Below are 12394 nucleotides of genomic sequence, written 5' to 3' on the forward strand. Positions count from 1 at the left end.
GCATTAATTGGGTACTGCTAATTCATGCAAATTATGCCACCCTCCTAACTCACATGGCACAATTTACGATCATGGAATAGTTTGGGCTGCAAGGAATCTTTAAATGTGATCCAGCCCAACCTCCCTGCAATGAGCTTGGGTTTTCAAGCAAAGAATTCTTATCAGTTCGTAAGTTTTCCTGTTGAACACACTCATTTCAAACCCTCTCCAGCAACAACTGTAAAAATTTTCCTTCCAAGTGTTGACTCCTCAATTAGCAGATCGAATTAACCAACAAAGCCTCGAAGGAAAACACAACAAACCAAACCCACCGACATTAACATCATTGTCCAAAGCTGCTTTCGTTAAAAAAAAAAAACAAACCAAAACTACTAAGAAAGGTCAGTTAATTCATCATGATGGATTATCACTAAAATTTATAAGCATTAGCATTTTTCTCCTTGCTGGATACCCTGACTTTGATATGACACATATTGAATGAATCATCTAAGATGCAGGCACCAGGCAAGATATATCTTAATGCAGACAGGTCGGCAACATGAGCCCTAATGGGCCTTATCTTAATCTTGTTTAAAAGCATCTTAGATTTCTGAGCAATCTTTTCACCTTCTGATATTCTCTTTTATAGAGTGTTTTTGCTGGACTTGCTACTGATTTTCACATAAATGCATTTTTGTTGCATAGTATCACCAGTTTTAGGAGCCTTAAAAATGATCAAAGTTTGGAATTTAGTGAATGTTAAGATCAAGCTGATTTTTAAAAAAGTCAGTGTGCCCCAACTCCAACAGTGACATTAAAAATTTCCATGTTGTTTGTGATTTTTCCCAAGTGAACCATGACACCTATCAAATGTGGGGGTGTACAGCTAATGAATTGTTTTCCCATCCATATATTTTTCTCTATGGCACTATTAACTCCAGATATTTGCCATACATCTATTTTAAATAATCACTCTTCAATTAAAAATATATTTACTCAAATACCTGATTAAGATAAAGGGAAATTTCTCTACTACTGCTTTTTTCCACATTCATATTGCATCTAGTAATTCCAAACTGAAATCCAACGTACATACCTAACTAAATTCCAGCTCCATCAAATTACCTGGATAGAAGGTACTTAAAATACAGAGCATTGTCCTCAGCCTTCCAGATATGGAAAAAACCCTTTATTTTTCACTTATTCCAAAGTTGAAATTTCAATTCATAGAACAGGTTGAGCCATCAAAAAATCTGCTTAACTCATAATAGTGAGGTTCATGACCATGTGTATTAATCAGATCTTGACAGCCTTGAAAAATTCCTTTGAAGGCTGCAGTTTTTTAAAGAGAGGCAGCAATTTCCTGTGAAAATCACTTTTGAAATGCAAATATTCTGTATGATGATGAAAGAAAAATACCTTGTTTTCCCTGTACTAATATACTTACATTATTCTGTATTTTCAACATATTAATCTCAGACTTAAAGGCAACCCATTCCCAAATAAAAGTAGTAGAAAGAAAAAGGGCATCCATAGAAAAATATTGGCAATGTGATTTTAAAATATCATCCTTCAATTGTCTGCAATTTCTATTTATCAATACTTTGCTGGGCTCAGGGAAGTGTTCCCACAAAGAACAGAACACACTCAGCGTGTCCGGGGTGACCTTTCAGTGAGGCAGAAGGGCAGGGGAGGGGGAAGGCTTCCAGAGCTGGCCAGCAATTGTTTTCCTCCTTTATTAAATGTCATTACAAAGTCTCTTTCTACTTGCAATTCACATTACTATTCTCATAAAAACTTTCATAAATATTTGTCAGGTCTGGATATGGAAGATCAACTGTTCAACATGACACACTTGGAAAGATAACACTGGAAACTGAAAGATGCTCCAGTTACATTCTTAAATAAATTGGAGATTTCTTGTCAGATCATTTCCTTTGCATGAAAGTGCACAGTTTTGTGGGGTTAAATAAATTTATGGTCAGAAATCTGCTTTTTTCAGTGGCTTACATTACCCGGTCTGATGTGGTCACCTAATGGTTACTGTCAGGAATTGCACTGTGGTTCCAATTCCTAAAGACACCCAGGCAAGAAACAACCCTCCCTTTGCAGCCTGCCAGCTAAATAACAAAATATGAAGCGTTTGCAAAAAAAGAACAAATAGTTTTTATTTCATTTTGTAAAATATTCTCTGTTTAGGAACCTTAGAGATGAGGGGAAAGTCTAAAATTCTATTTCCATCATTTTGGGGTTTTTAATAATTTGGTAGGACTTTTTTGGGGGGTTTTTTTTGAGAGGTTTTTTGTGTTTTGTTTAAGATGATTTTTAAAAATCATAAATATTTAAAATTTTAGAAGTCACACCTGTGGCAAGCATTACAAGAAAAATGAGTGTGAGCTACAGAATTATAGTGCAGGTTTATATTCCTGTTCCTGACCATAAACAACAGTAACAACAAATAGAGAAGAAAGCAGAACTACTGGGAGATCCAGATTAACCATAATTAGATATCTGTTGTCAGTGAAATTAGATATTACATAAGTTTGAAATGGAGAAATTTGATTCCTTTCAGCCAATATCAGTGAGCAATTCCCCTGACTAAAGAAAAATACACTCCAATCTCCAATGCAGTGAAATGGAACAAGAAACAAGGGAAGGAGAAATTAACTGGATGAATTCTGCATTCTGATAGCATAGAAAGAACATGCAAAGGCATTCTTGCTGCTGAGTTATACAGAAAGTATTATTTCATGATGTGATTTTTAATTTTTTTCTTACTAAACAGTTTCCAAACCTTCAGGGAAACAACATAAGGAAAAATAATGGATCTGGCTGGGTTTTTGTTAATGCTAATTGAAACAATTATCTGTGTTAATAAGAACATCTGTTGAGAAAAACCAAACATGTTCGCCCATGAAAACAAACCTGAATGCCAAGAAGTAACAATATAATCCCACTGCATTATTACAATACATTTATTTGATAAACATTTCTCTATGTTGATGCATGAAACTGAAGATCACACAGTGCATTTTCAAAGGTGTGTGGTTTCAGGGGAAGAAAGGGAATTCAGATTTCCTTACCTTATAGGATGGCAAAAAGCACAAAATTCCTTGGCCAACTGTCTGACAAACTGAAAGCAGCAGTGCTCCCACCTCATCCTGGAACTCGAAGGTCTCTGTGTGCTGGAATGTTGCACACAACTTCCGCCCATTGGGGCCTGCTCCAACAGTGCCAACCCAAACCTGGGGTGTTCCACATGGAAGAAGTTAATTCTAAACCAGGCTGGATAAATTACATCAGGTTCAGTAATGACATTTTAAGTGTGAAAGAAATATTGAGCTATTTCTTTAATTCATTTCAGTACTTAAAGTGCAGTAATTGATATGAGACGGCTGTTACCAATATAGCATAACTTTACCTTTTCCAAGAAAATGTGTCTCTCTATTCATTTGAAAATGTCCTTTTCTATTGCATTAAGCCAAGCAACAGTCTAGACATTTCTTTTAACTGACAGAAGGGGTTTGTCATCACTTTTACTTGGGTTTTGTACCATGGGCAGCATTAGAGCTCAGGAGAGGGAAAACCATGGCCAGGTTACCTGGGAATTCCGGATAACGTGATTCGCCTCCAGCTGAATGGAAAACTTCACACCAAGCTCTGAGGAAAAGGAATCCATGGGAGAGAGTGTGCCTGATGTCAGAACAATTGTTCTAACTTCATTTAAGTCAGAAAAAGCCTAGGTGGGAGAAAGAAAAGCAGAAATTTAGAAAATCAACACAATCACTTTTAGATCTGATATGTATTTGTTATCACCCCGATTATTTTAGGCTTTCTTCACACTCAGCTCACCACAGCAGGGTTCAAGCACCAAAAATTCAGCATGTGGACAAGGGTTTTCTGCCTTGAACTCTTTTTGTGCTTAGGCCTTGTGAAGAAGGAACTTGTATCTGCATCATCATGCTGGTTTTCACTCATCCAGGTGTAAGTTTGTTGTAGAGCAACCCTGTAATCATCTGCAAATCTATACAGAGATAGAGAAATATCAGTAAAAACTACAATTAAGCGATCAAACTGTGAGCATTCAGCTCATAAATGTTAGACCTGACCTGCTGTTATCTTTGAAGAGACAGGAAAGGACCATGAACAAGCCTTTGAGCACTATCTGTGTTGCAGGGCTCACAACTGGCACCTCAATAAGTTCCTCTCTCCCATACATAGACACTTTTTCTTCTTTTTCCAGGACAGTGGCAAGGTGTTTCTGTAAGAGACAAATTCCATATTAACAACACTTTAAGTGACTTCTCAAAACCAAAGTTAACTGTCAGCTCACTGCTTTAAAAGTTCATTTTAAATACCTATAAAGTCAGAGGGAAAGGGGCAAAGAAGGGCCAAGGGAAAAGGAAAAATGCTCTCAATTCTTAACAATGCTTTAACATATCTGGCTTACACAGAAAGGAGCGGTAAACTTGAAAATAGGGTAAAACCATTTCAACAGTCAATAAAAATGCTGGATAGAAACAGGAAAAACTGTCACTGGCTCAAATGGTTCAATTTAAATAATTGTATGTGATCAATTGTATCCTTCAAAACATTGATTCTCCACAAATTCCAGCAGCTCGAGTGGATTACTCCCAGTTTCCAACAGGAATCATTTTCAGACAACTTTTCAGCATTGCAGTAAATTAAAAGATCTGTTTGCATTTAACTTATGCACATTTTAAGATGTTTAACACCACCAATATTATGCATTGTGGTGCTCGTTTATACAGCACACAACATTACCTGTAAAATGGGAAAACTAATCCCAGTTATTCCCATTTTGTGCAAAAAGTTGAGCATTTCTTTGCCACTCCACACCTTACAGGCAGTTTCATAGGCTCTCTCTACCAGCTGCCCAAAGCTGTCCTGCAACCAGCTGAAAAAGAAAAAGCAGCAATCATCTCAGCATTGATTTCAGAGATTTAGAGATACTTTCCACGTACAAACCAAACCTCAAAAATTGCACCAGACTTCTAAGATGATGATAAATGTTTTACTACATGGAAGTAGAGAGATTCTGCTTTTCCTTTATGCCTGCTTTTCACTGTTGAACTCCTACAAAACTGCTCTGAATGCAGCTCATTGAAGTGAGAATAAAATGTCTCCCCACATGTTTATACTTTATATAATACCTTTATAATAAAGAAAAGGAATCAAAATATAATTTTCTCTTATGATATGTCAGGCTCATTCAAGCAAGACTTCTGCTGTATATCTAAAGCCACTCATCACTGCTCCAACTGATGCAGGTTGGTTTATCATCCCTGTCAACTGCTGACTTTCCAATTAAGAACAAATCCTGAGGCATGAAGTGAACACTTTTAATATTTACACATACAAAGGAAAGTGAGGCAATAAAAAGTGCACATTTAAGCCTACCCACAGGTATTGGCAACTGCTGCAACTTGAAGGGGAAGCAGAATTATAATTGTAACACAATGCAAAATGTGATTGACTGCTAAAAACACGAGCTAAACATGGAGATTATCTCATTTGTGGCAGAGCTGAAATTTTCTCTAAGTGACCATGTCCTCCTTCGTCCCTGCAGTACCACAAGACCTTGTCTCTGTCTACAAAAGCAGGCAGCTCCCTCCCTCCGTCCCTTCCAGGAAAGGCCGGAGCTGTCTGCTCCATCAAAAGGCAGGAGGCATCAAAAAGACAGCTGTCAGTGCTGCAACAGCTCAAAATATTTACCTGCAAAATCAGTTCATCATTATCAACTCAAGAGCAAGGCACTGTGACTGTTTCAGTTCTAGATTTCCTGCCCTGTCACCGCAAATAATCTGATCCATGGAACAATTAAAATATAACTTCCCTTCTGCCAGGTTAAATGCAAACAAAACCCCATAAATACTGCCCCAACAATCACTTCTTTGGCTATAATTTGCCATATCTCATTAAGGAATATTGATCACTAACACAGGCAGAATTTGGCCCCAATTTCTCAAATGTAATATCAAAAAGACCTGGAACCAAAATTAGGACAGGACCCCTACAACAGAAATTAAACAGATTTACAATGAATAAAACACCTCAGGAAATTTAAAATGTTCCCCTGTTATGAACTTCAAACACCCTCACATACTTTTGAAATAAAAAATGCAAATACAAACTTAACACAATAGCCAAATATCACCCCAAACCACCCTAAATCTCAAATAATTCCATCTAACATTGAAGCATTTACTTGAAATGCCTGTTAAATTATTTTTAGTGCTAAGCAGGAAGCATAAATAAAATTAGCTTGATTCCCAGAAAGGTATCTCTGGTTTTGAAGTGAAAATTGCCGTATGCAGTATTTCCAGGAAAAGAATGAATGGATGTTGCACACATGCCTTCAGTTGCAGGAAGTGTATTTGCTGCTTCCCTCACTACCAGAAAATTCCACTGTTGACACAGCACATGCCATTGAACAAAGTGATTAGCCTTGGTAAATGTGCATCTCATCAGCAGAGCCTGCCAGCACACCTCCATTGGTCTATCTTCAAATTCCTCACAAAGGTCACTGCAGCACCTCTGTGGCACTAAGCCCATCCTTAAGTGCTTTCTGGAATGAGCGCCCAGGATCTTTAGAAGTGAAATAAGATTTTTTTTTCTAGCTACCCATGCATTTGGCAAAGCCATGTCCCTGTGCAGGAGCATTTTACCTATTACTGGCTATTACACCCAGTCTTCTGCTTTCCAGCAACTGCTTTTCATGCTGCTGGCAGATTTGCCAAGACAATCAACCTTAGTTTTCCTGATAAGGTTAAAAAGCTTGAGGCAATCAAATCTCCAGCCATGCTGTTCTTATCTTCTACTAAAGTTTAACATTTGAAATATCCAAGGTAGGAGAATTGGCTTCTGCCAAGCAGAAGTCCCTTGTCTCTGTGTGACACAAACATTAACTCTGAGAAGAGAGTGAGGATGGGAGAATGAACTGCTCCAGTGCTGTGCTCCACAGTCCATCGCAGCAAAATGAAGATATTTCACACACTGAATCAGAATTCAGTTAACTGCAAAGCCACTTGTAGCATTATTCACTTTTTTCTGCTGACTTTGATACTTTCACTTCACCCAAAAGACTTTGCCCCGAACCTCTTGTTTCCTCCTGGGCTTCTGTGCATTTTCTTTTGTTCCATCTCCTCTCATGATTTGCAACTTATGTGCTCCTCTTCCCAAGAAGTTGTTTCCCAGGGAAAACAAAGGGCATGACTGACAAATTCACTTTCAACTAGGAAGAATTTGGTAGATTCCAATCTGATTCCAAGAAAAGGTTCCAACCCGTTCCAAATACCTCCTGTCCAAGGCTCTAAAGGCATTCTATAAACACGAACTAATTAATTCTTTGACAAAATAATGCTATTATTACTTGTCAAATAAGCAAACAAATGCGTAAAATACAAAAATTTATCTTCCAAAAATTTTCATACCAAGCTTTGTAAACCAGGAGTCCAAAAAAGCCCCATAAAGAGCAGCACATCATTCAAAAGCGTAACACTTTTCAAAAGAGAATTTCAATGTTTCCATGTGAGACCAGTAGTTTTTTAATAGATCAAACCCCTGTGGATTCCTCAAATGAACATAAATCAAACAACTGCATAGTTTCAAGTGTATCTTGGTTGCATTTTATCTGATGTGACAGAGTAACTTACACCATCAAAGGGAATCGAAAGGTAATTTTAAAAAATATTCAATGATCTAAAGCAATAATAAAGTTGCCTTACTTTATCAAGGAGCAGCACACAGCTCGGAGGGGCTCATGATGCTTCTGCCTGATGTTGTTGTTGACCATGAAATCGAGCTCCTCTCGGGCAGCTCTGAGCTGGCTCTCGGTAACCCCGTAGCTCACGGACTCCCGAGCACAGTCCTCAATGTTATGGGCTTCATCCAAGATGACTACTTGGTCTTTTAGCTTAATGTCCATCTAAAAAAATTATAATTATTGTCTAGTAAAATAGAGTGAAAGACATGAGAAACAGCAACTAACATATTCTGCATCACAGTGCAAATGAAGCTTTCCAGGTTTCGAGCCAATTTCCATAATCTAGAAAATATCCAAGGGTGAAAAAACCCCAGGAGTTATTTTGTTGATACTATTTTGGACATGAATGGGATATCAGTTGACCATAGAAACATAATATTCAGTGGGTAATTTCTTTTTAACTCCAGTTCTTCCCATGTTTCTCACAAATATACTCACACTCTCCCGGATCTGTGGGTCCAGGAGATAATTGTAAGGACAAAACACGATGTCTGCCTCCATCATGAGTTCTCTGGCTGCAAAATAGGGACAGGCACGAAGCTTCCTGCCCAGGCTCACCAGGTCTTCAATGTCCCAAGCCTGGTACACCCTGGATGCAGACTGCAGGGCATGGTGCTCACTGAGCTTATGAACACCATGGTAATAAGAACAGGACTTGCCCTGAAAGCAAAGAAGTGCAGAGACTTAGTGGGTACAAGAAATAATGAAAACCAAGTAGGCTTAATTCTTCCAAATGTTCCACGCATTTGGCTATTTCTTGGAAATATTTCTAACACCTGCTTTTTATGCCAGACCATAACACATCATGTCAGGTAAATCCATGTTTCTAAAATGTACATCAATAAAGGACACTTCTTTCATCTTCATCTATAAACCCAATGATAATTTAAGTCTTACTACAGTGTTAACCTAGCAGTCATAAATCTCATTCCTGTCATCATAATTTTTTGCAGTATTGCTACTGTGTATCAATGTTTTCTAACAATATTTAATTTTAACCAAATCACCAGGTGGCATTTAACCAACATAATATAAAGACATAGAAAATGTTACTCATTCCAGCTGTTAAATTTGACTTTGTTTAATGAATGCCCATTTTCTCAAACAAAATTACTCACTTGCTTTCCTTCCAGCAATTCTACACACATTTCATTCCTGTTACTACTGTGGGATACCACTGGATGAATACAGGTATAATCCCTGCTGGAAAGGATTGTCATGGGGACACAAGAATACGCTGTCCTCTTCAGCTCCCTGCTGATCTGCGTTATTTGCTTGTGTGTTCGTGTCCCAAAAAAAATTTTGGGAACACACAACCGATCTCCATTTTCTTTCTTCTTTGCGTGACTGGGATCTTTATCAGGTTCTTTTCCAAAAGAACAGGAACACTCAGTGCAAGGGCCAGGAGGCTGCAAACCAAGACAAAAAAATGATTAACAAAATCCCACTGAGAGATGAATGTGCTAAATCTGCTTATGGTCTGGTAGGAAAGTGCCCTCTGGGATAGCTGGTTCAGTCACCAGGGCAGCCCATCAAGCTGCAAAAAGTTCTAAAATGTTAAAGCACCACATCCTTTTGCCTGGAAATCTCTAAAAAACCTTCCAGCAATCATAATTTTATCATAACCCAATCAGAAAGAATTATTAAACCAGTGGAATATTTACACATGAATAATGCAAATAAAGCTTCTCACATTGAAGCTTCAGCTCAGGACACTCCAGTTACAGAGCAAGAATCCAACACCTTCAATGAAGAAAACTTGGAACAGGCACTCAAAATAAATTTTTTCCTTAAAGCAAGCAGAAGAAATGTAGACAGTTCAGAAGCTCTGTGTGCAGATAAAACAGACTACACCACATACTCTCCATTAGAAACATGTTTGCTGTGCCATTCTGCCAAAGGCCATCGAGGAACCAGGAGAATAAAAGAAGCACAGGGAATAATTCTAAACAGAACCTAATCCTGTAAAATATTTGTTAAAAGCCAATCTTTTTCTTCCTGAGAAGCACCATCTTTCAGAACATTAAATACTGGAACAAATGACATGAAATTGTCATGATGAATTTGAAAAGACACATAGGAAACAAGGAACTCAAGCATAACCATGTCCTAACACACCTCCCGTGAAAAATAAAAGAGTTCTTCCAGTGTCAAAGAGTTTGTATTTGGGCTCCAGGTGGTAGTGCAGGTAACAACATGTAGCTGCCCACTGCTCCCTCCCTTTTTGTTGTATCAGTAAGATTATCCATTATAAACAAATGCTAAGTCATGCTGTGTGTTACACCACAATTCTGGGGATCAAGCTGTCTTTAGCTTCCACTCCAAGGAAAAGCAAGTTCGTGTTACCCTCAGCCCCACTCAGCCTTGTCTGCCATTAAATATTACAATACATGATAGAAAGCATGTAAATGTAACCCTCTGGAGCTGCCACTCACTGGGATAAAAGGTTCACTGATGTGCCAAATAAACAGGCCTCAAAGCAGATAAAGTTACACCCATGCTGGAATTGTTACATTCCCCTCTCAGGTTGCCAGTAACAGCAGATTTCATTACCCTGTGCTGCCACATTAAATAGCCAGTTCCAAATATCCTGCCGTCTATATTGAATAATTACTTATTCACTGAAAGGATAAAAAGAAGAGTTATGAATGGGGCTCTTGTCAACAGGCAAGCAGGAAACAGCTGACATATGGTATATGTTACATATGTGCAAGGCCCAGCTCTGTGCTCACACAGAAAGCTCCAGTGGAAATGGTACCTTGATATTTCTATCAGTAATATTCTGGTTTGCTCCTGGAAATAATGAAAACCACATTACCACTCTAAAAATTAATATAACTGAGGTAGTGACTGTGCAGGGCCTTTAAGAACACATCTATCTTTTAATTTTAATCCAAGTCAGATTGTGTTTTCAGAGGTAAAAACAATACACAGGACACCAAGATGATCCTTTACCACTAATATTTCACTGCTATGCTAAGCCAAATAAAAATAATAGAAAAATATTAAGAACCATCAGGCAGCTGTTTTGCAAGAGTTCTTAGAACAACAGGAAAATGCAGCTCAAATTAATATATAAAAACATGAACAGAAGGTTCTCCTATGATGGGCTTAAAACACCAGATATTATTCTTTTCATAAAAAAGAAATAAAGTGCTCTTATGTGTGAGGCTTATAAATTACAGTATTTTACAGGGGGGCTTAAAAGTTTGGTTTAAGAGGTTTGGAATTGGTATAATACTGGCATTAAGAAGCACTTTAGCCATTATTCCAGTACTAAAATGTTACCTTTAACTTTGAAAAAAGTTTCACGTTCAAAAAACACTCAAACCCACAATACTGAGAAAGTTGTAAACTCAGGTTGATTTTATAGTAAGTAGTTAAGAGTATAAAACTGCCTGCAGTAGTCACAGCATATCTGAAAGCCACAGACACCATTAGCCCCAAATACATTAACAAAATAAAACCTCCTTAGAAAGTCCTTCATAATGAAAAATAACTTCAGAAAATTGGTTAAAATACAGTTTAAAAGTTGAGTTCTTCATGTTCTTTGCACATTACTTGACTGCGTCGATTTGCACTTGTATTCTTAAAATACATCTTTAAATTTTATTAACAACAAACTATTTTAATTCTGTATTTCTCCGAGAAGAATTGACTGTGGATATCACATAGTAAATACCTAATGTAGTGTTCCTCTCCCATTCCTACAGGAGAAAGAAAGCAAACTCCCCACTGAACAAGGGGTTTCCTTGTCAGTGTTGCCTCAAAGCACAAATTTTTACACTTACACCACAGAGATACCGGTTTAGCTGTAAAAAAATTGGAAAATATTTCAATTCATTTATGAAGGAATTGGGGCTCATGCTGATTAGAAATAATTCATATTAAGACAACAGAACTGCATTTCATAATACCCTCTGGCTTCAGAACTAAACCTGTTTTCAGCTGTCGGAATCTGAAAAAGGGATTTTCATTTGGAAGAGGGCAAAAAGAGATCCTCCTGTACTTTCTGCAGTATTTAATCAGAAACACCCAGTAACAGATGCCATTAGAGATCAGATATCAGCCTATATGGACCTTAGGCTAATGCAGCTTGTTTGTACTTCTGTCAGGGGTAGATAAAACAGCGTATCACATCAATATTTATATGGCAAAAACGTGGAAGTCCGATTAAAAAAGGAATAATCAAGTCCACCACCCTGTCCTGTGTGTAAAATAGAGCTAAACAAACACTGGGGCTGTGATCTTTGAAACACAAAGAGGTAAGAGGAGTTCTTCATATCTCCATCTACATTTCCCAGTTACAAAGCTGCCTGAACGCAGCAGCAGTGAATGCCTCTTGTGTGAAATATCACACAAGCACAATCTAGGGAGATATCAGCAGTGACATTACCAGAGCTTTTCAACTGCTCCTTTCGAAGCTCTCAGAAAGCCCAGCATTCTGCTGCTGCTGCAGCCTCTTGATTAAAGCACACAAAGCAGCTGTTTATCCTCCCCCAGTCACCAGCAGGTGAACCCAGTTCAATATTTATCATAGGCTTTCACAGATCACTGCTAACCAAGCAAACGTTTTAATTAAGCTGGAACTTGCTTCAAAGAGCTCATTCAAAACGTCAATCAGCAGGA

General features: G+C 37.9%; 1 protein-coding gene across 2 annotated transcripts in view; it reads right to left on the bottom strand.

Annotated features, from left to right (window-relative positions):
* BRIP1 (BRCA1 interacting protein C-terminal helicase 1) overlaps window positions 1–12394 on the bottom strand; it is a 48561-nt gene that overhangs the window by 30850 nt on the left and 5317 nt on the right. For both annotated transcript variants that reach the window (XM_017730958.1, XM_017730959.1), the window contains exons 6-13: window positions 8884–9174; window positions 8204–8425; window positions 7728–7927; window positions 4765–4897; window positions 4089–4240; window positions 3832–4003; window positions 3581–3718; window positions 3063–3224 (exon numbers count right to left, since the gene is read on the bottom strand). In XM_017730958.1, coding sequence (XP_017586447.1) covers window positions 3063–3224; window positions 3581–3718; window positions 3832–4003; window positions 4089–4240; window positions 4765–4897; window positions 7728–7927; window positions 8204–8425; window positions 8884–9174 — 1470 coding nt within the window. The remainder of the gene's footprint in view (window positions 1–3062; window positions 3225–3580; window positions 3719–3831; window positions 4004–4088; window positions 4241–4764; window positions 4898–7727; window positions 7928–8203; window positions 8426–8883; window positions 9175–12394) is intronic.

This window comes from Corvus brachyrhynchos, unplaced genomic scaffold, assembly GCF_000691975.1.
Source record: "Corvus brachyrhynchos isolate BGI_N302 unplaced genomic scaffold, ASM69197v1 scaffold283, whole genome shotgun sequence".
In the NCBI taxonomy this organism is placed as follows: Eukaryota; Metazoa; Chordata; class Aves; order Passeriformes; family Corvidae; genus Corvus; species Corvus brachyrhynchos.